This window comes from Heterocephalus glaber, unplaced genomic scaffold (assembly GCF_053883595.1).
Source record: "Heterocephalus glaber isolate CG9 unplaced genomic scaffold, H.glaber_assembly_v1.0 deba00001757, whole genome shotgun sequence".
NCBI lineage: Eukaryota > Metazoa > Chordata > Mammalia > Rodentia > Bathyergidae > Heterocephalus > Heterocephalus glaber.
In genome coordinates this window covers 824701-852084 of record NW_028258454.1, presented here as the reverse complement: position 1 = coordinate 852084, position 27384 = coordinate 824701, and the positions used below count along the sequence as shown (strand labels likewise).

At 39.7% G+C, this 27384-nt stretch overlaps 1 protein-coding gene across 1 annotated transcript in view; it reads left to right on the top strand.

The window, feature by feature from the left end:
• The window catches only part of Cmya5 (cardiomyopathy associated 5), a 96622-nt gene that overhangs the window by 47022 nt on the left and 22216 nt on the right, over positions 1-27384 (top strand). Inside the window, exons 3-9 of the mRNA XM_004870225.4 lie at positions 2241-2336; positions 3503-3736; positions 5232-5254; positions 16092-16210; positions 20686-20835; positions 24172-24318; positions 25237-25384. Coding sequence (XP_004870282.3) covers positions 2241-2336; positions 3503-3736; positions 5232-5254; positions 16092-16210; positions 20686-20835; positions 24172-24318; positions 25237-25384 — 917 coding nt within the window. The remainder of the gene's footprint in view (positions 1-2240; positions 2337-3502; positions 3737-5231; positions 5255-16091; positions 16211-20685; positions 20836-24171; positions 24319-25236; positions 25385-27384) is intronic.

The window sequence follows — 27384 nt, the reverse complement described above, 5'->3', positions numbered from 1 at the left end:
ATTTTATTATAAAACAAAATAGGTAAGATTTTTAATTCTGATTTTTTTCATATTTCCTGTTTTGCTTATAAAATTTATGTTATAAATGAAAACCCTTTGCATTGTCTCTGACAGTATCTGTAAGACCCTAATCTAGGTACAAAGTTAGTCACTGGGAAGATCCTTCTGTGTGTGGTTATAAATTCTGCACCTCCCTAGGGATGCTGTTGGAAATCAACATTTAATTTCTGAGCTTCCTGTCTATCTTTTCATCACCTTCTAGCTGGTCACCCTGGTCCCACCTCTGTAATCCATTCCCCTGCTAGCAGCCACGATGACCTTAAAAATTAGAAAACAAGAAGAACTCAGCATTTTCTCAATGCTAGGAACTGTGCTGAGTTCTTTATATACAGGATGCCTTTTAATTCTCACTACAACCCTGTCAAGTCAGTGTCATCAATTTGCAGATAAGGAAATGAGGTCAGAGAGTAAGTGATTTGCCCGAAGTCATGGAAGGCCAGCCTGAGATTGGTACTCAGGCCTGTCCATGCCAGAGTTCTGGTCTTGACTATACATTCATATTGCATGGCTCAGTGCCTTGCCAATGGTAGTGATTCCCAAAGTGATCATTCAATTCGGTCACTATTAAATAATTGTCAGACTGCTTTGATTAAATAACATACCATATTGGAATCTTGGGCATTTTTCCTACTGAATTAATCCTTCTCAATTTGTCTGATATTGCTTCATTTCATTGAGATAACCACAAAGAGTAAAAGTTGATTGGCAACTTTTAAAAAACAAAAATCAATCGAAAAAAGCTGTGACTTGAGAGTTCTCTAGCGTCTTACAGGTGGTATCCTGCTCCTCCCTAGGGACTGATGGCTGCATTTACAGGTAACCCAAGTCCTTGCTTCTCCTCCAGGTCCGCTCCCACCGTGATAGCTTATTTTCTCTTTCTTCATTCACTCCGTTGCTTCCTTCTCAGAGTTGATTGACCTGTTGTTATGTGTCAGGAGTGGAGCTAAAACTGAGAATGGGAAGAAAGAGAAAATAGGAAGATGGATATTTAAGATTCCCCAGATCAGTATGGAACGTGAGCACACAGATGTGGGTGTATGGGGAGGGCTGTGGAAGGTATTTCTAAAGCCCAAAGCTTGGTTGAGCCCTACATGTGAGAGCTTTTCTAGCAGTCAAGGGCCTGGAGAACATTCCAGAATTAGAGAATACACGGGAAAAGGCACACATATAAGAAGAATCTGAGGAAAGAATGGGTGTGTGATAGGAGTGAAGGGCTGGGAGATTCTGGAAGTAGGGACCGAGAGGACAGATCCTTGAAAGTGCTTCCTCAGTGTAACATCTTCATCATTTGATGGGGAGGGAATCAGACAGTGAATTTGTTAAGTTTGTCTACCAGGATACATTGCTAGGTTCATAACTCTGGTTAAAGTAGGTAACATCCTCCCTCACTGCCCCCATTTATGTTCTAGTTGAGTATTTTAACTCGTTGAAGGTCTTTAGGACATTTATGTCCATTTAGTAGGCAGTTTCTGTTATTTGGTTTGCTGGGGTCCATCACCTTTGCATGGGCAGGCCTTCCTGTGCTCCTGAGGCTACAGGTGCAAATGTGAGTAGACTACTTATGTATATTGAGCTGGTGTAGTGGGAAGGCTGCTTAGAATGAGGCACTACTAAGGAGAAGGCATTCAAATCTGTGGCTCATTTAAATAAGCTCACTAGTTTACCAAGAAGTCAATTTTTTTTTTGCATGAGAAGATAAATGGTCTTTTCTTTTTTTTTCCAATTTTTATTATTTTATCAGTACATGTTTGCAGTACATAATGATTACATTCCTCATGGGGAGTTGGTACATGTACATAACGCATCTTAATTCTTTTTAAGTCCCCTTCTCCTTCCCTCCTTCAACCCTCCCTCCATTTCTTGGTTCCTTTCCTGCTTGCTAAAGATCTATCTTCCGCTTTCCTATTATTTATTTTGCTCTTTATTTGTATTTCAGGTTTCTCCTATATAACTGTCTTTCTGTACTTTGGGGCTGTCACTTACAAACCTCTTGTTGTTTGTCATACAGAATTTTCTATAATCAATTTAGCTATGGTAGCAGAAATAATTCAAAGATTTGTTAGTTGACTATGGTATAAAAAAATCTCTACCAGATATATTTATAAGGAAATTGGAGCCCACTGCTTGAAGTTCTTTTCCCAAGTGTTATGTATTAAGGATACTGTAATTCTTTTCTTCAGGTTCAATTAGCAGAATTTCTTGAAAATTTACAAGAAAAATCCTTGAGGATTGAGGCCTTTGTTAGTGAGATCGAATCTTTCTTTAATACCATTGAGGTAAGTTAACATAATCCCTTTTACCTTATCATAAATAAATGATTCTGAGCTAAAGTGATCTGAATTGGTGTGTGTGTGTGTGTGTGTGTGTGTGTGTGTGTATGTGTGTTGCTTGCCATTGCTGGTTTTGTTCCCTCAAAGTGAGGGTTGTTGGTGTCTTGCCTGGGTGCCACTTTCTGCCTAAGAACAAAGGGTGTGCCCATAGCAACAGACATGTGGTCATCAGGCATTTACTATATTCAGGGTTTTACATGCTTTACCTAATCTATCCTCCAAACAGCATTATGAGATAGGTGTTATTGCATTCATTTAGTAGCTAAGAAACTGAGACTTAGAGTTAAGTACATTATTCTGCTTTTCTGTCTCTCATTGGGTTAGCCCTGCAAAAATGCTTGAAGGCACTGCCCAGGGCCTATGTGCAGGGCCAGCAAGCAGTTCTCATGGTACAGCTGTCCTCCATGAGTTCATTCCCTCCTGGCTGCTGTTATTCGCCCTGCACAGTGAAAGGAGAAGGTAGTGATGCTCCATACCTGTGCAGACAGGGCCCAGCACCCTCACCTGTCAATCAAGGATGGCAGAGGGCCAGGGGCAAAGGGTCACCTTTAGAGAGTAAATTATATGATCACCTCATCACTAACCAACCTTGCTGATGAGGTAGCTACGCGTCTGGGTGTGTCTAGATGGGCAAAGGAGAAGCTGCCTTTCCCCGGAGAACATTTGGGAATTTAGGACCCTGGCTCAATTTTCTGGCACCCCACTCCCTCACACCGTGATTTTGGTGGAGGGTAGGAAATAGCACCAGCCCTCACCACCATCTGGTGGTCTGGGCTCCTTGCTTGCTATAATACCACTTTCAAGTTTTATCACGTGGGAATTCAGCTGGCTCAGACTTCCATACAAATGCCCCCTGCTTTGGTTTTTCAGTATCTAAAACCTTCTGGGTGATACTTACAGCTATCTCTATTGAAAAACTAATTATTGCTAATGTGGTTGGTAGGTTAGAAATTTAATGTTAATTAAATATGAAGTGCACAGTCTATAATCTAAAATTCTGATTTTCTTACTGAGATGCCAGCTGTCAGTTCTTTAAAAGAAAAAGAAGAGGAGGAGGAAAAAAGGGGTGTACTTCTTGTTTCACTCAGGAGTGTTTTTGTTTTTCCCCCTAGGAAAACTGTACCAAAAATGAGAAGAGGCTAGAAGAACAGAATGAGGAAATGATGAAGAAAGTTTTGGCGCAGTATGATGAGAAAGCCCAGAGTTTTGAGGAAGTGAAGAAGAAGAAGATGGAGTTCCTGCATGACCAGATGGTTCACTTTTTGCAGAGCATGGACACTGCTAAGGACACCCTGGAGGCCATAGTGAGGGAGGCCGAGGAGCTCGACGAGACTGTCTTCCTGATGGTAAGAGCCAGATGTGACAGGCACCCACTGTGCTCCAAGTCTACACTCAAAATTCATCGTTTAGTGTTCCTTAAAGTTATTTATATTTCAGTTTGGGGTTTATATAATTCTGGAATTTTAGAATTATTTGGGTATTCAAGATACCTATAGAAAATTCCCCACAAATCCTGAAAGTTCCAATGCCCAGATCCAGCTAAAAGATTCATGAAGTCAGGCCTTCTTGTCACATGGGATTGGAATTTTTCTAAGAGAGAATGGAAGCAGCTTTACAACCTTATTCTTTCCTCCTGGTTCCTGGCATCCTCTCACTGGCTGCTGGGCCTTTTCTCTCTACTTCGAAATCTGAGATGTCCTCTCACTTGAGCCATTCCCTTTGAGACTGGCCAAAGCTCAGAGGAACATTTTGGCACACTTTTTGATGCAAAAGGATGCCATAAATTGTGGCACTTCTCCCAGGTAGTGTGGTGGCATTTCTCCAAGTGGTTACTTGAAGACAAGGTCCCCTAATTCCAGCAAGCAGTTGTAGACAGAAGGTTCCTTGGGTGCTCCTTGGTTGTTCCAGAGTCAGATCTCTAAGCCTCATGCATGATTCTCTAGAACAGCAGGCAGATGCTGGCTCTCCACAGAGGCAGGATTAACCAGGAGCAAGGAGACAGTTCCCCAGAGGGTGGCCCCAAGCCTTGTGGTCAGACTGGGGAAAGCACCACCTTTTGATGGGTGTTAAAAGATCACATCCTCTTAGCCCTCTAGTGAGGCTGGGGAATAGATCAAGGACAAACAGTGCAATGTTGGGCTTTTCATTTGCCTCAGGCTCCTCCAGCGGAGAAATTTCTCTGGATCAAGTAGATGTGGCCGATCTGAAGGAGAACTAAATCATTAGGTTGCTTCATATTTCATTAAGGCAGAGCTTCAGTGTTTTTAAATCAGGCATCTCTTGTGAAGTATAGAATTAATAAAATGCTTATGTTCCCCAAGAACATCATCTTTGTTTGATGAGAATATTTCCTTTTCTCTAGAAGTAACAAATTGAAAAAAAAATTTCCTTATACGAGTGATATATAGTCATTCTAGAAAAATTGGAAAATACAAGAAAGCACTGAGAAGGTGTAACTACTCAGAGATAAACACTGATTTACATTATTGATGTATATTTAAGCTATTTTAAGTCGTTTTTCTTGCTTCAGAGAAATCTATTTTGGAGGGTGAGCCATTTGTTAATAAATAGAGAGAAGCAAGGTACAAACAACCCATTGTCATCCATGCAGATCAGAGGGAATGGAGGTGACTGTGAACTGGAGCCTCTGCAGCCCTGTCCTTCAGTGGGTACCACTGACCCAAGATTGCATTCTGGGGGCCCCAGGGAGGTGGAGGGAAACTGTCTCCCAACTGTGTGGTCTTAAAGCTCTTGGTTGGTTTTTCTTTTTGTTGTTAACCTCTCTCTCTCTCTCTTTCTGTCTCCCCAACCTGCCTCTTTTTCATCCACCTCCCCCATAAGTCATTTGAGGAAATCAATGACAGGTATAGTATATAAAACATGGCACAATGTAGTGGCGACTGGGACTGTAGCATGACTGGATGCTTTATTTTTATAACTTGATGCTTTATAGAAAATGAGCTGTCAATTAAAAATTCATCTAGTGAGCTACTGGGTTTTCACTGTTAGGCACAATGCTTTTAAAAACTAAATGAGAGCTTGGAAAGAAAATTGCATGGGCTTTAGCTAAATAACAATTATCATAATGTAGATTTTTGACTGCTTCCTTGAGATTTATCCTGTATTTTCAGCCCTATCTAGACCATCTTTCCATACTGCATACAAAAATTTTGTAGATAACTTAGACTTATTGGTTAAATATGAGTAGTTGAAGGAATCAATCTGTATCTGCTTAGAGCAATCTTAGGACTTATGTAATCTTAATGGCATGTTCCTGCACCTCTCTTCAAAAAATAGTCATATTTATCATCACTTTCTGCTCAGCTAACCTGAAGGAATCTTACTCTTCATTTTGTTTTTTTGATGTTTTTAGTACTCAGTCTGATTCTTCACTCTTTAGAAGGAACTTTTTAACCACAAACACCTACTTTTCTTTTCTTTTCTTTTTTTTTTTGGTGCCGGGGATCGAACTCAGGTCCTTGCACTTGCAAGGCAGGCGCCAGAACCACTGAGCTAAATCCCCAGCCCCATCTTCACTCTTTAGAAAGGGAAAACACTCAACAGGAAATTAGAAAGCTTTTAGAAAAACTAGACTTCTGTTTTTCTTTTCTTTTTTTTGTGGTACTGGGAATCAAACCCCAGGCCTCCCCTATGCTGGGCAAATTGATACTCCCTAGCCCATATGTTTAGCTTTTGGAGCACTTGATGTTGAAATTCTCATGCTGATCTGACCCTTTTTCCTTTTGTCCCTTCACAAGAACTGAGGTCTCTCCTACAGGTTGAACCTAAAGTTTAATCTTTTCAATGTAACTTTAAATGTGAATTTATAAATTGTAAATATTATCTTCAGTTTATTTCCATACCAGTTCAAATTGTGAAATTGCATAGAGTAAAATCAGAAATTTGCATACATGGTGTATTAAGATATATAAAAATGGATTTGGTTTAGAAATACAATCTTTTTTACATAATTGAAATTACTCAGATGAACCCTATTTACCTATACAAAATTCTATTCAACAGAATATTGTCAATACGTTTTATGAAAATAGTTTGTGTATTAATATTTGCATAATCAATAATAGTTTCATATAAATAGAGGTGGACAGCTTTAGAAAATGCTGATACCTGAATCTCATCCCCTGAGATTCTAGTTTAATTGGTCTAACGTGTAATCTGGGCATTTTTAAAACTTCCCAGGTGATTCTAATTTGCAGCCTGGGTTGAGAACCTTTGCTTCATAGCAATCTGTCCTCTGGTCCAGTGGTTCTTCACACTGTCTGTGCCTGAGTCATCTGAGGTTTGTTTAATCGTAGACCCTGGGCCTCAGGAGCTGCTACACTGGAGTTCCCAGCGTGGGACCAGATGTATGCATGTAATCAGTTTCACAAAGCAGTGAGTCTCAGCTGCTCCAGGCGGGTCTTGAAGCTGATACTGAGGCCTTGTTCCTGATTTCATTTATTTTTAAAATTATACATTTTCCTAAATATTATTATTTTTCCTATTCAAAGATATATGGATTTATAGTGCCAGTGGATATTGTAGATGTCTATTTGATTATTTATGCTTCAGCCATTCAAGGATGATAATGGTTGGTAAGAAAATTGGACACATGAAAATTTGTGAATATTTTTACCTAAAAAATGCTCTAGAATGTTTTTACTTTTCTAAGTATTACAATATTGCTAATATGAACTGACAACCATTTGATACTAAATGGCATTTCTTTGGTTTTGTACTTAAACTTGTCAATCTCTCATTTTAATTAATTTCTATTTCCTTGTCCAGTTGACAGTGAATTAATCTTCTTTTCTTTTTTTTTTATTAAATTCTTTTATTGGTACATTGTAGGCATACAACACAATTACATTTCTCATTGGGAATTGTACCTTTACATGATGCGTCTTGGTTCTTATTTTTCCCCATTTCTAGCCCTCCCTGCACCCCCTCTACCCTTCCCTATTTACAAAGACTTTATTTCCATTTCTCATCATTTTTCCTTTCCCTTCTTTCCTTTCCCCTGCCCCTCCCACTACCCCTACCCCTTTGGACCTTTCCTTCCTATTTTACATTATCGATTATTCATTCTAATCATTGGTACATTTTAGGTATCCAATATAATGACATTCATCATTGGAAATTTGCACCTTTACATAGTCTCTCTTGGTTCTTATTTTTCACCCTTGCCCAGCCCTCCCTTCAACCCCTCCAGTCCTCCCTATTTACAACTATTTTGTTCCTATTTTTCCATTTTCTCATATTAATCCCATTCCCTTCTATCCTTTCCCCTAGCCCTCCCACTTCCTTCCCCTTTGCCCCTTTTCTTCCTATTTCACATTACCTATTATACATTGAGTCCTTATTTACACTTTCAGTTTCTCACACCAGAGAAACTATTTGGTATTTATACATGTGTGTCTTATTTATTTCACTTAAGAGTATCACCTCAATGTGTATCCACTTAGCTATAAATGTCTCTAATTTCTCATTTTTTATGGCTGAGTAGTACTCCATTTTATAAAAAACCTCACATTTTCTTTATCCAGTCTCCAGTTGATGGGCATTTGGGCTGTTTCCAAGTTTTAGCTATCACAAACTGTGCTGCTATGAACATGGGTGCACATATATCACTGTGGTATGATTCTTTTAATTCTTTGGGGAAGATCCCCAGCAGTGGAATAGCAGGGTCAAATGGGACTTCCAGTCCTAGTTCTTTGAGGTATCTCCATCCTGATTTCCACAGTGGTTGCACCAGTCTACGATCCCACCAGCAGTGGAGCAGGGTTCCTCTTTCCCCACAGCCCCGCCAGCATTTGTTATTGGTGGATTTCATGATAGCAGCCATTCTTTCTGGAGTGAAGTGGAATCTCAGCGTTGTTTTCATTTGCATCTCTCGAATGACCAGTGATGTTGAACATTTTTTCATGTATTTATTTGCTATTCCTACTTCTTTGTCTGAGAAATGTCTGTTCATTTCAGATGCCCATTTTTTGATTGGGTCTTTAAATTTGGGAGGTCTGATCTTTTTACGTTCTTTGTAGATTCGAGATAGTAGACCTTTGTCTGAGGAAGAGCAGGTGAAGATTTTTTCCCACATTGTGGATTGTCTCTTCACACTGCTGGTGGTTTCTCTTGCTGTGCAGAAGCCTTTTAATAAGAAGAGATCCCACTTGTTGATTGTTTGTGCTAGTTCACGGGCAACTGAGGTTTTGTTCATAAAATCTTTTCCTACACCGATGTCTTCAAGGATTCTACCTAACCTCTGTTCCAACTGGTTCAGAGTTTCTATTTTAATATTTAGATCTTTAATCCATTTTGACTTTAGTTTAGTGCATGGTGAGAGATATAGGTCTAGATTTTATCTTTGGCAAGTTGAAGCCCAAGTTTTCCAGCACCATTTATTAAAGAGGCTATCTTTCCTCCAGTGAGGGTGTTTGGCTCCTTTATCAAAGATGGAGATGGCTGAGTGTGTCTGGCGTTATTTCTGCATCTTCTAATCTGTTCCACTGGTCCTCAGGTCTGTTTCTTTGCCAGTATCATGCTGTTTTTATCACAGTAGCTTTGTAGTAGAGTACAGGTTGGGGATTGTGATACCCACCTGCCATGTCTCTGTTACCTAGAATTGCTTTTGCTATTCTGGGTCTCTTCTTGTTCCAAATGAATTTTTGGATTGTTTTCTCGAGGTCTATGAAGTATGCTGCTGGGATCTCAATTGGAATTGCATTAAATCTATAGAGCAGTTTTGGAAGTATGGCCATTTTCACTATATTAATCCTTCCTACCCAGGAGCAGGGGATGTCTGTCCATTTTCTGATATCATCTTCAATCTGTCTTTTCAGAGTGCCATAGTTTTCAGAGAAGAGGTCTTTGATTTCTTTCGTTAGGTTGATTCCTAGGTATTTCAGTTTTTGGATGCTATTTTGAAAGGAATTATTTGCCCTATTTCTCTCTCAGTGAGTCTGTCATTGGTGTAGAGGAAAACTATTGATTTTTGTGTGTTGACCTTGTAACCAGCTACTTGACTGAATTTGGTTATTAAGTCTAGAAGACTTTTGGTGGAGTTCTTGGGGTCTTCTACGTAGAGTATCAAGTCATCTGCAAATAATGACAATTTGACTTCTTCATTTCCTATCTTTATTCGTTTTATTTCTTTCTCTTGTCTAATTGCCGTGGCTAATGTTTCCAAAACTATATTGAACAAGAGTGGTGATAGTGGACATCCTTGTGTTGTTCCTTATTTTAATGTGAAGGATTTCAGTTTTTGACCATTTAGTATGATATTGGCTGTTGGTTTTTCATAGATGGCTTCTATCAGTTTGAGGTAGAGACCATCTATTCCAATTTTTTGTAGGGTTTTTATCATAAATACATGTTAGATTTTGTCAAATGCTTTTTCTGGGTCTATGAAGAAAATCATATGGTTTTTGTCCTTGGCTCTATTGATATAGTGTATTACATAGATTGATTTGTGTATGTTGCACCTTCCCTGCATCCCTGGGATGAATCCCACTTGATCAGGGTGTATGATCTTCTTGATGATCTTCTGCATTCTGTTTGCCATTATCTTATTAAGAATTTTTGCATCTATGTTCATTAGTAAGATTGGCCTATAGTTCTCCTTTTCGGTTGGGTCTTTTTCTGCTTTGGGGATCAAGGTGATGCTTGCTTCTAGGAATGAATTTGGGAGTATTGCTTCCCTTTGAATTTCACTGAAGAGTTTAAACAGTAGTGGCAGCAATTCCTTTCTAAATGTCTTGTAGAATTCAGCAGTGAAGCCATCAGGGCCCGGGCTTTTCTTAGTTGATAATTTTTTATTACATTTTCAATTTCATTGGTTGATATTGGGTTGTTCAGAATTTTTAGGTCTTCTTCACTCAACTTTGGTAATTCATATGTATCTAGAAATCTGTCCATTTCTTCTTTGTTGTCCATCTTATTGTCGTATAGGTTCTGGAAGTAGGTATTGATGATCCTCTGGATTTCTGCTGGGTCTGTTGTCATTTCACCCTTTTCATTCCTAATTGCATGGATTTGGGCCTTTTCTTTCCTTTTTCTGACAAGGTTAGCTAAGGGTTTATCAATTTTGTTGATTCTTTCAAAGAACCAACTCTTGGCTTCATTGATTTTTTGTATTGTTCTCTTAGTTTCCATTGCATTGATTTCTTCTCTGATCTTTATAATTTCCTCCCTTGTATGAGCTCTGGGGTTGTCCTGTTCTTCTTTTTCTAGAAGCTTGAGGTTCAGCATCAGGTTGTTTAATTGGGCTCGTTCTGTTTTCCTAATATGCGTGTTCACTGCTATGAATTTCCCTTGTAAGACTGCTTTCATTGTGTCCCATAGATTCTGTTATGTTGTGTTGTCATTGTCAGTTAATGGAAGGAACTGTCTGATTTCTTCTTTAATTTCCTCTGTGACCCATTGGTTATTCAGAAGTGTGTTGTTCAATTTCCACGTGTTTATGAAATTTTTTGAGTTTCTTTTGCTATGGATCTCCAATTTCATCGCACTATGGTCTGATAATATACAGGGAATAACTTCAATTCCTTTGCACTTGCTTAAACATGTTCTATGTGTGAGTATGTGGTCTATTTTGGAGAATGACCCATGTGCACCTGAGAAGAATGTGTATTCTGATTTTATTGGGTGGAAGACTCTGTAAACATCTGTTAAGTTCATTTGTTCAAGAGTTCGATTGAGTTCTAGTATTTCATTACTTATTTTTAGTCTAGTTGATTTATCTATTTGTGACAGTGGGGTGTTGAGGTCCCCTGCTACAATTGTAGTAGTCCATATATGACTTTTCATGTCCATTAGTGTTTGTTTTATATAGTTGGGTGCACTAGTGTTTGGTGCCTAGATATTTATGATTGTCATCTCTTCCTCTTGGATTCTTCCCTTTACAAGGATGTAGTGTCCTTCTTCATCTCTCTTAATCAGTGTTGGTTTGAAATCTACTTGATCTGCGAAGAGGATAGCTACTTCTGTTTTTTTCGGGTTCCTTTCACATGCAGTATTGTTTTCCACCCTTTAACTTTCAGTCTAAGAGTTTCCTTTTGAATTAAGTGTGTTTCTTGTCTGCAGCATATTGTTGGATTTTACTTCTTGACACATTCTGCCAGTCTATTTCTTTTGATTGGTGAATTGAGACCATTAACGTTGATGGTTATAACTGAAACATATTGACTTGTCATTGGCATGACTTTTTCTTTTTGTTGGGTTCTCCCCCTTTACATTTAATTTCTTGTCATGCCAGATGGGTTCATTCTGCTTTGCTTCCTGGGGTTGTGATCCTCAATGTCTGTTCCTAGGATATTGTGTAAAATTCTTTGGAGTGCTGGTTTGGTAGTCACGAAGTTCCTAAGGTGCTCTTTGTCATGACAGTATCTTATTTCTCCATCCATTTTGAAAGATAGTTTTGCAGGGTACATCAGTCTGGGTTGGAGGCTGTTTTCTTTTAGGGCTTGGAATATGTCACTCCAAGCTCTTCTTGCCTTGATGGTTTGTGTTGAGAAGTCTGCTGTGACTCTGATGGGCTTTCCTTTGTATGTGATTTGTTTCTTTTCTCTAACTGCTTTTAGAACTTTGTTCTTCTGTTGAGTTTCTGCAATCTTAACAGTTATATGCCTATGTGTAGGTTTTTTTGATCAAGGCTATTTGGAGTCCTATATGCCTCACTTATCTGTATGTCAAGCTCTTTTCCCCTGCTTGGAAAGTTTTCTGCCATTGTTTCTATGAAGAGATTGTTTATGTCATGTGCACTCTCTCCTGTTTCTTCATTGACTCCAATCAGTCTTATGTTATTCTTCTTTGCATCATCTAGCAGCTGCTGGATTGATTTCTCATGTTCCCTTATAATTTTGAAGCAAGTTTTCTTTTCCTGGTCACTAAGTGCCATCTTATCTTCTATATCTGAAATTCTGTCCTCACATTGGCTCATTCTGCTGTGTAGACTTTCAATGGAGTTTTTCATGTCCTGGTAATCTATTTGCATCTGTTTTATGGATTCCATTTGTTTCTTATGTTGGGATTCCATCATGTTCCTGAGCTCCTCTCTAGATTTATTAATCATGTCTTGCACTAGGGTCACAATTTCTCCTGTTATCTGAGAAATTATTTCTGATTTCCTTTTTTCCAGATCCCCTTTTGTTGCCAGTTCAGTGGGTCCAGGTGGTTGAGTATCAGAGTGTTCCATCTCATTTCCCTTTGGGGTTGCTGTAGGTGATCTGGAAGTCTGGTTTTGAGACTTATTTACGCGTTTTCTCATTTCAACTGCAGGGGGCGCTGTTGGCACCTGCACGGATTACCTCCTCTGAGCTGGGAAAGGTGGGACAGGGGCCGGGAGCAGTGGTAGGGATGGTGGCCCAAAAGCCCTTTGCTATGGGCTGGGAGCAGTGGGAGGGATGGTGGCTGTGAAGCCCCTTCCTCTGGGCCAGGAGCAGTGTGACAGAAGATGGCCCAAAAGCCCTATCCTCCAGGCTGGGAGCAGCGGGAGGGATGGTGGCAGGGAAGCCCCTTCCTGTGGACCAGGAGTAGTGAGACAGCGGCTCAGAAGCCCCTACCTCTGGGCCGGGAGCAGCGGGAATCAGTACCATGGTCTGGTGGTCCGGTGTCCTCTGCGTCTTTGTAGTGTGGAACCAGGTGGCTGTACAGAGGAGCGAGGGTGGGGGTCCAGTGGATTGTTGCCAGGGCACGGGCTGATTCTACGTTTTCTGCGTGACTCGGGACCTTGGCAGGGCATGCACAGACCTCAAGGCCTCACTTCTTAATAACCCATTGTGTATTTATTTATCACTTGGTGTTCAAAGAGCTGTTCCATGATTTCAGTATTAGAAGACAGAAAAAAAATGACACTTTCCAGAACCTCTGCAGTAAGTCCTAGTCTCCTGGGAGCCACGGCAGCACACAGCGAATTACAGGAAAGGTAGACAAATGAGACTTTGAGAAGAAGCTGAGCCTTGAGTCTGATCAGTGCTGCTCTGGGCAGCAAAGATGATAGTGAATTAATTTTTACTAAAGCTATATGTCACATAAAGAGAACACATTTGGGGTAACCATTATTTTTCTGTTGGGGAAAAAAAGAACAAAATTCAAGGCTTTGGTGAAGAAATATGAGCGATTAAAACCTTGTTAATATGTGATGTACATACATGCACATGTGCACGCACATGCTCACGCACATGTGCACACACCCCTTTCATGTTCTTAAGACACATCTACCTCCACTTCTTAATGTTTTTGGCATTCTTTTCCATAAGTGCTAAATGTCTAGTTTATTTTACCTTGCTGCTTTTTCTTTGTATCTCTAAAGGCAGTGCTTGTATATTAAATGATTTTTCTTGACACTAAAAATGCTTAAATTAAGGAATGCTGTCAAGCATATTTAGACTCAACATTTGCATATCTTGAAAAACACATTTGCTTAGAAAATGGTCTTCTGTTAAGGAGATGCATTTCCCCCTCCATTTCACTCTTCTCTATTATAATAATAGAAAGAATTTCAAACATTATGAGACCTAGTTATAAAAAGATGTCTTGTTGCCCTTTCATATCCTGATGTTAAAACGAAACAGGCAGTGCATAAGGGAAAACTCAAACATCTTACAGCCAGAGCTTTTGTGTTACACAAAGTCCTCCATTTAGTCAGCAGTGTGTATTGAGAGGACTTAGTGTACCTGTTGTTCATCGTTTTTTTGTTAAATCTGAATCTCTTGTTTCTATCCCCTGTACTTGGAAGCTTTAATTTATGCTTGGTTGTCTTCCCTCACCAGACCACTGTGGCTTAGTCCCGCCTCGTCTTAGGGCCTCTCTTTTCTGTGCTCTGATGCTTTCTTAGACACTTGCCAGGATCTTCTTCTCAACTCCCCTTGCAGAAACAATTCTGTAGCTCTCCTGGCTTTAAAAGATAAGTGGAAATTCTTGGCAGGTCTGAAAGGCTCTTCACAGTCGAGCCACAGCTACTTTCCCATTTCATTGCTCACTGTCTAACAGAAACAGTTGAGAAAGAGCTCAGCTCCATGGTCCTCTTGCTGCCTTTTGGCCCTGCAGGGGGCCAGGCTCTTTTGCTTTTTTGCCTCTTTTCTAGCTGTTCTTCCCTCTGTGATACTCCTGCTTCCTTTCCTGCCTAGCAAACTCCTGTGTGTTTTTTAAGACCCAGCTCAAATGTCATCTTTTCTTTGAACCCCTGACTGAAACCATCTCTCCTGCATCAAATGGTGGTGGATTTTATGGTGTCCAACAATAGGAAACACAGAAGACTCTCTTTAAATGTTTCATAATCATCTCCCTCATACTGACCCCAGATCTGCCACTGCTGAGATCCCGATATCCTACCCAAATGAAACTATTGGCTTCTTCTTTATTAAAAAATGTGTTTATTAAATGCCCACCGTGTGCCAAGTATTGCATTACAGTACAATGGTGAACAAAACTGTCCTTTCATGCATGTACATTATATTCTGGTGAAGTGGACAGATAGAAATCAAATAGTTGGTGATGAGTGTGAGGAAACCAAGTGGAATAAGGGCTGGAGGAGGTGGATATGCCATGCACATCCATGGGAAGGAGACATTTGTACACCGAGTGAAGAAAGAGCCTCTGCACAGCCCAAAGTGGGCCTGCTGCTGGAAAGTCACAAGGTCCATGGGAATGAAGCCCAGGCAGTTCCTAGAACTTGACTCAGTTGCTGAAGAGAGTTCCAGGCCTGTGCAGCACACAGAAGAAAGCTTTTCACATACCTCAAAGCTTGTGCTAAAGACACGTTCTTTGCAGACTCTGTCCATCTTTCCCCTTTGTTTTTTAAAATCCGTATTTTACCTTGATACAAATGTTACAAGCATCCATTGCCATTCATCCTAGAAGGGGCTTGAGTCTCCAAAAGCTATTAATTTATAAACTGTATTTTTTTAGTTTTTTAAGGATGGTAGGCCTTGCCCTCTTCCACTGATATAACCCTATACCTGGTCCAGCACTGGGCACACTTTAGGTGAGGGCTGTTTTGGGAATGATTAAATGACTGGAAGCTTGGGATTGAGGTGTGAGAACAGTAAGGGTCTCCTACAGCATGTGAATCTCCAAATGAGTTCTGAAAATGTATATCCTTTAGGAAATTAAAAAAACACTGGAGAGTGAAGGGAGGGGAAGGGGAAAGGAAAAGAGGGAAAGGAAAAACTATGAGAAAAGAAAAAAAATGGAAATGAAATCTATGTAAATAGGGAAGGGCAGAGGGGGTGAAGTGTGCACAGGTAATGGGGAAAAAAATAAGAACCAAGATACATCACGTACAGGTACAAACACCCAATGATAAATGTAAACGAATTGTATACCTAAAATGTACCAATAAAATGTACCAATAAAATTAATTTAAAAAAATAAAAACACTGGAATCATTGAAATAAAGTAATTTTTAGAACTAACTTTATAGAAAAAAATTTAAGACTGCATAATTTGTTAAACTTTTTTCAAATTTGAGGATATAGAAATAAAATTTTCAATATTACCAATTGCGTAGGAAGCCAAAGAGTGCCTAGACATTAGACAAACTGTACTTTTGGACTCCCAAAGTAATTTAAATCCTTTCTGGATACAGTGTGGACCTTACGTCATAAAAACCACTACTACTGAGACCTGCTTCATTTTGGACAGTTGCTTTCTGCTTCTCTTCTGTTGTTAATACTCTGACTTACTGGCAATCTGCTCCCATAGGTTGCTCTCTGCCATGGCGAGCACGGCTTCGCTAGAGCACATGCCAGCTGCCTTCTCCCTGTTTGAACATTACGATGACACCTCAGCTGGAAGTGACCAGATGCTAAAGCAAGTGGCTGGTAAGCATTTTAATCTATTAATTACCTTGATGAAATTTGGCAGCTTTCATTTGTTTTTATAAAGTTTCTATAATTGGAAGAAGAAAGTGCTGGTTGTAAAATTTTAAAGCATGAGGTCAGCAAACCTTTTCAGTGATAAACTGCATTTCCATTTGGAACTTCTTGGCTGTACTGGGGTTGGAGGAGAAAGGAGGAAGGCACCAGGGAACCAATGGGTCCTTCTCCTCCCTTCTCCTCGCTCATTTTTCAAAATAATATTTCTTTTTTTCTCTCTGTGTAAAAGAATTATTTACTTCTATCAACAGCTAGGTATATAAGGAAAGAGGAATCGAATATTTTCATGATGTTGAACTGATTTTTCCTTATGAGTAGCTTTCCTCTCTTCATTTCAACTCTTTTTCCCTTTTTCAAACCAAACATTATCTTGGAGAACTACAGCTCAGCATCACAGTCTGTAGCCAGGAGCCTCCCACTCAGCTGTCAAAAGCATCCTGCCAGCTCTTCAAAATATTTTTTAATGTGCTATTTTAACAAACAAGGCAATAAAACTTACTTAGATTTTTTAAACTGCTGTGTTTCAAGTTACTGAGTTTTACCTACTGTACATTGTGATCAGTTGTCCTCTTCAAAAGATGCTATGTTCTTCCAAAATTACTTAAAGACAGCAGTTGTGTTTACATTGACAACTACATTTTATTTCTTTAGGAAGCAACTAATAAAAGGTTACTATGTCTTTAAAAAGACAAAAAAAATCCAACCCCCCTTTAAAAAAGTCCCGCAAAAATCCAGTACCCCAACAACCCTTTGTAAAATGAAAAATTCTGTCACTTATCCTAGTGGATTTTGTTTATAAATGTCTCAAAACAAAAGGTTGTTTTCTTGTAACATCTTCAGGAGGCATTAAACTGGTTAGCAATCACAAACTAAGAAATTCTTATTAACAGAGCAGATCTTCTTTTAATGGATCTATTACCTGCTGCTGTTCATTTAGAAGGATATACTTTCAAATACCTGGCAGGCAATGAGAGGACATTTTACACATTTCAGAGGCCACAGAGTTAAATTGTCAGAAAGGGTTAACAGTGAATTATGAAAGTGCATGTGTAGCCCTGAAGGCTCGGGGTTACCTGGTATCAGAGGGACACAGAGTGGGAGCCCAACAGCATTGCTCTGTGACCAGTGGTACCTCTGTGGAATCCTCACCTGGTCCTTGAGGAGTGGGTCCAGTGACTCCATACCTAAGTCAAGCAGACAGCATGAAGGGAGGGTGCAGGTTCCTGTGGTGAACAGCAGTGGCTGCCTTGGGTTCATCATCTTCACACGAGGCCTAATATATCCAGATGTTTGATCTTGCAACTCCAGGATGTGGGTTTTGTTCTTATTCCCAATGGAATATATGAGGGAAAAGAGGAACAAAAACATGTCTTACTGCTACAGACTACACAGCTTGTTTGAAGGAATATTGGGGGGTTGGCTTTAAGACCTTTGCCTTATGACAAAGAGGGGGAGCACACTGTTGTGGAAGATGAGATAAATGTGGATTAGTGGTAGCTGGGGTTCTTTGACTCTACCCCCTAGGAATTCTTTAAAAAAATCTGTAGTGAAATACACAACACAATACCATCTTAACCATCTTAAATGGCTAATATAAGTCAGTGGCTTTAAGACGTTCATACTGTTGTACAACTACCCCATCTATATCCAGAACTCCTCATCTTCCAAAACTGATGCTCTATACCCATTAAACAGTAACTGTCTGTTCTCCCACCTCACACCCCCAGCCCTGGAAATCACCATTCTACTTTCTATTAATTTGACTACTCTAGGTATTTACTAAGTGAAACCATACATTGTTTTTCTTTTTGTAACCAGCTCATTTTACTTAGCATATTTTCCTCAGTGTTTGTTCATGTTGTAGCATGTGTCAGAATTTCCTTTCTTTTTAATATTGAATTTGTAATACTCCTTCAAATGTGCGTACCACATTTTTCTCATCCATCCATTGGACACCTGGGTTGCTTCTACCTTTTGGCACTTTTGAATTATGCTGCTCTCCTGGGGACTTTCTGAAAGCTAGATTGAGTGGAAACCTATGTCTGGCCATAGGTGCTGAAGTTGCAGCTGATGAAAGCTTAGCTCCCTGTGTGTGACAGCTCTTCATGGGCATTGCTCACCAGTTAGCAGGAACGCAAGGGGGACTCCTCTATCCACACCTTTGCCTCTAGTAAGAACTTCTAAATGATTTTTTCCTTTCTTTTGGCATCATACTTATTCAAGTTTATCACTAATCTGTTTACACAGAATTGCTAATGTATAAAAACTGGGCATCTGATCTTCTGCTACATAGGAACTGTAAACCCAGCCATCATCTTTTAGATTACATCTATGGACTGTTCTTGTACCCTGTTTCTTTTTAGAATACTTCAAAGAGACAGCACTTCCTGTTTTTGAAAAAAAAAAAAGATGTTTAACTTCGATTCTTTGAGTGGAAGGAGCATGTTAGGAACAAAATTATGTTTAGCATATGTGCTTTACTTAATTGCCTACGTGTGCTTCTTCCTTAACATTAAGTTATGGGGAAGGTCAATTATGAATCTTTAAGTTTAAGTTGAGAAAGAGAGAGAAACAGAGAGAGAGAGAGGCAGAGAGATACAGAACAGCAATGTTTAAAAAGCAGATACAGCTCAACGTACAATTCATAGGAGAAAAAAAAAAGACATTTTTTTTGCCTTAAGGAGTTCTCTAACACTTTTCCCAAAACAACTAACAATGATCGAAACATTCTAGTTTGCTCTTCATGTGAAAATTTACTGAACCTCATCTACCTGGATGGAGTCTTTAGAAGGTGATACTCCTTTCCTGTGGGGAAGACAATAGAGTCAAAGGCAGCATAGGGCCTCACCCATGGTCAGTCCTTGGGGAAAGGGCTTCAGTGCAGCCTGCTCGGCATGTCTTTTCTTTGTGGCCTCTGTGATCTGGCAGATGCTGGGTCTCTTGCTCAGCTGCACCTCTGGGAGTCTACTGCCTCTCCCCTTCATTTGCTTGGTCCCTTCCAATGCCATCACTCCTGAGTTTTACTACTGGTATATGTTAGGCACTTTTGTTAAGCACTTGACATACACTTTCTTGCTTCTTCTAACAACCCTGGGAAGTAATATATTATTTATTACTGCTTACCTGTTGTCAAGATGGGGAAACTGAGGCTAAGATAATACAGCTAGTAAATGGGGGCTCTAACACTAAGCTTGGGCCAGACTCTCTGCTCTGAAGTTCATGAACATGACCATTCTCCTATCCCACTTTTTGCTTTTCATAACTCTATTTTTTCAACTTTTTAAAATTTTTATTGAATTTTAAAAATTTGTCTCTTTGGTTCATTCTTTAAATCCATTTTTTCTCATTTTTACCTTCTTGTCAAACTAACCTTTGTTTTTTTCTTCTCATGTCAACACTGAATAAAGTTATCTCATAAAATGTGGCCCATATTTATTTCAGTAAGCTTACTGTATCTCTCAGGAAATTGTTGCCTAGGGAAAAATTAGCCACACATAAAAAAATTTTAAAACATGATATCTTCTCAACTGTGGGAATAACCTTTTCCTTTAACTTATAAAATATGGTCAATGATTTTGTATAATAAATTTTAGAAGAGAATCACACAGAGCACTGATTTGTAGTGTTGTGTATACCATCAATATTGAATATGCAAAATTGTAAACTAAAAAACCCTTGTAAAACACTGAGAACATTATTACCTGTAAAATTCAGAACAGTAGAGTTTTTATACTAGATGTCTAAATCTTATATATGATTCAATTAATAGGGTACTCTTTTCTCCCAGGTAATATATATTATATATAGATTTAAATCTGTAAGCATAGCCATGTTGAAAAGAGAAAACAGAATAATAGTTTCAGAAGTTTGAGAAAGTGTATTTTAATGTTTGATTTGTGCATGTCTTTTCCAGCCTTGATTTCACAACTATATCTAAAAAGGGTTTCATTGGTCTCTACTGTCAATACCATATAGGCTCTATCTTGATACACGACAGTACAGCAATGGTTATCTAGCAAAGTATGCTCAAAAGGTTTCTTTTTGTTTTGAAGGAGAACCAAGTCATTTGATACATCTTCTAACCTGTATAAATGTATTGCTGTAAGTAAAGGAAGTACTCTAAGAAGAGTACTATCAAGTGATCCCAATTTGGGAGCCATTTTTGTCTATTTCTACTTGTATGACATGTGCACATATAAAATCGCACAAGAAACATTCTGGAAGAATACATGCACAACTGCAACAATAATCACAGCCAAAGAATGAAATTGGGGTTGGAGCTGGAAACAGGGAGTCCCTGTACTTTTACTCCTTTTATTTTGGTATTGTTTGAATTGTATTCCAGCAATGTAAGTAACTTTTGCAAAACAACAAATAAATAAAAGCAGCATTAGTTATAGTAAATTATGCTTATATTCCAGTTCCACAGCCTCCAAGGCTTGAGCCTCAGGAACCAAATTCGGCCACAAGCACAACAATTGCAGTTTACTGGAGCATGAACAAAGAAGATGTCATTGATTCTTTCCAGGTTTATTGCATGGAGGAGCCACAGGATGACCAAGAAGTAAATGGTAGGTTTGCTAATCCAAATACAGATGAAGGTGCATATGTCTGTATCTGAATGTAAAGTATTTAAATATATGTATATTATAACTCTTTCTATAAGGCATTTATAGCTACTTACAAAACAACAACGAAAACTCAACAACTACATAATAAAATCAAAACAGCAAAGCAGTACTTGGAAATCAAGATCAAGGAAAACAAAAACACATAAATATAGGGGCCGGGGATTTAGCTCAGTGGTTCCAGTGCCTGCCTTGCAAGCACAAGGTCCCATGTTCGATCCCTGGTACCAAAAAAAAAAAAAAAAAAAAAATCAAAAAACCCCATAAATATCATTATAATGGTCAACATGAATATTATAACAGATTTAAATTTGACTTTGAGCTCTCAGAAAAACAGGAGTAATTGAATCTCGTTTTCACCGAGGAGGTAACATACCAGAGTATCAAAGAGAGCAAAGTTTTAATCAGCACTAACATCTGAAAGATGAGTGTAGTGTGTCATACTTTGTAGAGGAGAAATGAGCTGTATACAGGGTAGTGTACTCCATAGTAATTTTAGTACAAATGTAGCCCTGAATGTCATAGTTGGCCAATTCTCAGATCTACCTTTGATAAAAAACACAAAAGACCCTTAAAAATTAAGTCAGTGTCCACAATCTCAAGGCATGGGCCCAGGTATGGTGTGGTCTCTCAGTGCTCCAGGTTGCTGTGTGGCTAGAAGTGGAAGGGCTTAGTGAGGGGAGAGGATGGCAGGTCTTACACTGAGCCTCTGTGGAAATCTCTGCCCAGCATCACTGCTAATAAGGCCTAGCAGCCAGGCAGTTGAGGTTGTCCTTCCTGATGACTCAGAGCAGGAAGAGCTGGCAATCTGCATTGCTTGCTGAAGAGAGACCCACAGGACTGGCACCGTATTACAAAACTTGGGAGCCCGATTTGTAATGAGGGGTGAATTGTAACATATTTCACTCTTGCTAAGATTTAAGTTTTTTGAAATACAATGTGATAATTCATTTAGAAAAAAAGCACAGAAAAAGCAAAAGTAACTGTAGGCATGTAATTGTGTAGCTTCTTTTAGAAATGGCTCACCAAATTTAGTTATCAGGTTTTTAGGGTGCTTGCCTCATAGTTTCCAGGTCCTACGGATCTCCAATAAAGAATTGGACAAGACAAGCAAAAACAGTGACAAAGTTTATTTGAAAAAGTGAGGGTGGATGGTAAGGGAGAAACTGGCTGTACAAAGCAAACTTGGCCCAAACAAAAGAGAGGAGACCTTAAAAGCAAAAAATAAAAGTACACCCTGGGGTACCCAGGGCAGGCTATCGAGAAGAGACACGATAGTGAGCTCTTTGTGGTATCTGCCTAGGATCTTGTGATTACAGGTTCTGCTTACTCCTCCCAGCCAGCTTTGCCACCTCCTACCTTCCTGCCTCAGGCACAGTGTAAAGTTGGCTGAGTCTCTCTATAAAGTCTCCTGTTTAATGAGGATCTGTCACTGTATCTCTGTCACAACACAGCAGCATTAAGTGTTGTATCCCCTTAGCAAATGAGGAGAGGAGATCATGTAGTTTGTCCAAGGTCACACAACTTGTACATGGGGCCAGTATTCAAACACAGATCTTTCAGACTCACAAGCATAAGTTATATTTATTCATCTCTGTATTTATTTTGTTACACCGCACTACATTTCCTCTGATAGAATGCTATATCATGAAACTCCGTGCCACTTCAAAACTCCTCTTAACAAATAGTCCTATGTGGGGTGCTTTGTGCCTGTGCGCGGTACTAGAGATTGAACCCAAGGTCTTGCTACATAAGTGCTGTGCCAGTGAGGTACAACCCCAGGCCTTTTTATTTAGACAGGATCTCAATAAGTTGCCCGGGCTGGCTTTGGACTTGTTCTCCTGCCTCAGTCTCCTGAGTAGCTGGGATTGCAGGTATGATCCACCATGTCTGGTTTGGAGCCCTTTGTTTATGTGCTTCATCTCCAGCCAACCCCCACCCCAACACTGCCCTGTCCTGTGTCTCATTGGCTCAGGGCCTTGGACCTTGCAGATGAGTCTGAGATCTGTACTGTGAGCTGGTGCTGTGTGGGTAAGGTCTGCAGTAGCATGTGTCATGTGGGCCTTTACCAGGGCCTGAAGGAGCGAGTCCAGTGAAACTGTGGTCAGGCATGGGAGAAATGGTTTTTAGTATATTTGTCCTTAGCACATTCTTTAAACTGAACCATTTCTTTTGAACTATATAGCTCATTGGAAAAGAGAGGTAATTGAAGAGACCTCTGCTAGCTCCTTAATTCTTTTTTTATAAAAATCAATCTGTATTCTTTACTGGAAACTTTTATTTATTTATTTTTTCTATGCAGGATTCATGCAGGCTGGGCAAGTATTCTACCACTGAGCTACACTCCCAACCCCCTCATCTGGGGAAATTTTGAAGATATGACATTCAGGAGTAATAAGGGAAGATAACTGAAATTACCATAGGCTAATTTAAAAAGGAATATTATTGTTGTTGTTATTATTATTATTTTTACTATTTGCAGTACTGGGGATTAAACCCAGGGCTTCATATGTGCTAAGAAAGCATTCAACCACTAAGCTACATCCCCAGCCCCCAAAATCATTTCTTTTAAATGAAAGAATTACAGTAAGAATAATCAGATTGGCCCAATCGGGTCTGCATTCAGAATGGTATTGAGTAGTATTTACTAAAAAAGAAAAAGTAGTGAAAGTAATTTAAGAAATTTTAAAAGGAACATGTCTTGGTTGGACAAAGTTACTTCCTAGAACAGTGTAAGACCCATTAAGTTATTTAGTATTCCCATAAAAGGTAGAAGTATCTAGCTGAGAATTCTGGATTTCATGAGAAGAAACTAGGAATTGAAACTTGGAAAGTCATATTGGATACCAAAATTGTTTGCTAATCTATAAAGCTGCTTTGAAACACCATAAGTTTAGAAAATGTAGGGTTGTTCTTTTTTATGCATTGATTCTGAAAAATTTTCTTGAGAATGTATTACTAAGATTTAAGCTAACATAAACTATGCAATTTTAATAACTGCTATTAAAATAAGTTACTTTATTTGTGGTATATGAAGCTCAGAATCTTACTAATATGCTATTATTTTCTGATAAGTGCTCGCAAGTAATACTACATCATTCTGTCACTTAATGCTATTGCCTTATGTATTCTGAAGAGCTAGTTATCACATAATGATACCTGTAAGGTTATCAGTTTGGTACTCCACTGAAAAAATCATACATTACTTTTTTTCAGTAGCTATAACTTACAGTTAACTTTGGAAGACATCTTAGAGTTTCTGATTGGACTTTATTCTAGAGCTGGTAGAAGAATACAGATTGACAGTGAAAGAAAGCTACTGCATTTTTGAGGACTTGGAACCTGACAGATGCTATCAAGTGTGGGTAATGGCCGTGAACTTCACAGGATGCAGCCTGCCCAGTGAAAGGGCAATTTTTAGAACAGGTAAGAAGATGTTAAGGGGACCTTAGGAGGCAATACTCAATTCTTTACAAACTCTTGAGGCCAACCAGGAAGTACAAAGCATCTATTATATGCTGGGGGTTGGGCAAAGTGCCGACTATACAACAACAAATAAGACTGAGTTCTTGTTTGCAAGACGCTCAGAGTCAAGTGGGGGAGATAGAAAAAGAGAAGATCATAAGAATGTTTGGAAGGGCCACGATCCACATATGCATCGAGGGCTTCTCAAGACAGTGGGGGCAGGCAGGATCTTAGACTTAAAAATAGGGAAAGACATGAAGTGAGAAAGGCTGGCACGAAGATGCTGTGTTTGTAAAGTAAGAATCCTGGGCTTCGTGCCATGGGTGCCAGGAGATCCCAGAAAGTTTTAAGTCATGGTGTTCAATGGGAATGCTATTTTATGTTTGAAATATTTTCTCAAGGTGAAGCGAGGTGTGGTATTGACAAGCCTGCATTGCCTGTAAACTCTCTGCAGCTGCCTCAGGGGAAGAAAATAGCTTACCCCTGCCCTCTAGCCCTTAATCCTTTCTTCTTGTCTTTTAAAAGACGTCTTTATTGAGGGCCTACTGAGGCAAAGATCTTGGCTATCTTTCGTGTGAAGGGGGAAGGGCAAGAATCTTTCCTTTTGTTTGCTTATACAGTATATGTGTAAAGAGACTCAGGTGGGATTTATAGGAAGCTAATTTTAGAGGGTATTAGAGGATGGGTGAGAATTGACAATTTGGAAAGCAGAGGGAGGGAGACTTTTTACTATATAAATTTTAATTTCTTTTGCGTTTTCAACCCGGAATGAATTTTCTGATAAGAAATTAAAAATAAAATCATGCCTAAGCATCCTTCCCAGGTGCCAGGGAAGCATACTTGGCATTGCTCTAGACAGACTTACTTCTTTCTCTGCAGCCCCCTCAACCCCTGTATTTCGGGCTGAGGACTGTACCGTGTGTTGGAATGTGGCCACCATCCGATGGCGACCTGTCAACCTGGAGACTACAGAGTCCTACACTCTGGAGTACTGTAGACAGCACTCTCCAGAGGGTGAAGGCCTTAGGTAAGCACCTGTCCGTGGAGAGAATGGAGCTCTGGCCCTAGCTAACCCTGATCTTCTGCTCACCAAGCAAAGAAAGCATCTCTCAAGTACTGCTGAGCTCATGATGCTATTGACTTGATTTGCAGCTCTACTGCTGTTCATCAATGAGCTCCACCTTTGTGACAAACCCCACGCTGCCATGCAGAATAGTAACTCCCTTGTAAGAAAAATGTATGCAAATTTCAATGAAGTAGAGCATCCCTTGTGGTATATTTAATTTGAGTCATTAGATAGGATTATTCATATTTTATGCACTAACTCTATCAAAATAGGTGCCACCTATCTCAGGACACTAATAGTGAGCATGTGTATAATGTAAGTCTGAGTGCGCCAGTGCTATATCAGTAATGAAGGTGCTAATTACATATGTATATAGGAGCAGAGACATACCTACCCAGCCTCTCCAAGAGCAGGAAGGATCTAGAGATTCTTCTAGCAAAAAAGAAATATGAAGCTCTCTCACTGAAATGATGAAACTAAAATTTATCAATAAAGGGATGTATATCCACTAAGCATTTGGTACAAATTTGCTCACTTACAAGGTGGTGTTTTCTTTTTTTTTTTTGGTAACAAGGATCAAACTCAGGACCTTGTGCTTGCAAGGCAGGCGCTGGAACCACTGAGGCCAAGGTGGTGTTTTCTTAACCTCCGAAGTCCTGGCTATCAAGCACCTTCACATACTTTGATGAACATTCAGATTATTATTAATATTCATATTTTGATCAGGGGAATTTTTAGTTTTTCTCTTTTGGGGACGCAGTACTGGGGGTTAATTCCAGGGCCTTCACACTGAGTTACATCCCCAGACCTTATTTATATTTTTATTTTGAGACAGGTCTCACTAAGTTGCCCAGGCTGGGCTTGAATTGTGATCTTCTTGCCTCAGCCTCCTAGTACTGGGATTACAGGCATGTGCCACCACTATTGGTTTAGTTTTTCTTTTTAGCCAAATTTACTGAGATAAAGTATTTTGGTAGGATACAGAAACGAGAATAATGGTATAAAACTAGACAGCTTTTTAATAAAGTGTATTATTTAAGCTCTTGATTATCAGCAGGATCAATCAACAACTATTTAGTCATGTGACTGAGCAGTAATCGTAGTTTCTCTCACAGAGAAGACAGGCTCCAAAAAATAATGATCAGAGGATGCACTGGGCTTGGCTGGGGAGTAGGTATTTTAGTAGAAGTGAGAACACAGCAAATGTGCAAGAAACAACTTCTCTGCTCCTGTGCCCATGGCTGGAAGGCAGGCTTAGAGCCAGCAAGCTGCTGGGAGGTGGTGCTGGGCAGGTCAGAGGGAGAGAGGACAGATGGCCTGTCCCCAGCACCCTCTATTCTCAGCACTGTGAGTGCTGTATGCATGTGGCCGCACTTAATCCTAACAGGAACACTAAGATGAATACTGAAGAGGCTGCTTGGCTCTCAAGTGGCAATCCTGATCCCAACCCCATTTTGTCAGATGTCAAAGTCCCAGCTGCTAACCCCTGTCTGATGTCATGCAGGGAAGTCTGCACCTTACCTTTGAAGCTCCCTTGGTGCTATGAGAATACTGTCTTGGAAGTGCCCTGGTCTTGGGGCCATCAGTGAGGAAAACCATTTCTCTCTAAGGCAAGATCAGACTGTTAAGGAGTGCTCTGAAATGCCTTCTCTCCATTATGGCATCAGGCCCCAGCTGGCATTGCACACATCCCATCACCATAGTTAGATGCTTAATTCAGCTGAAATCTGGAAACCTTGAGCCCCGTAGCCTTCTCCCAGAGGGAACTGTGACTGAGTTGTCATTGCATAAAAGTGGGTACAGGGAGAAGGAAGAGGGGAGGCAGAAGAGGAAACAGTGTCCATTGAGGGCCTTTAGCAGGCCTGGAATTACCCAGTTCCTCTCATTTAACCTCTCAACAATTCTATGAGGTAGGTAGGTAGTGATCTCCGTTAAATCAACCTCAGACTGTTTAAGTGATT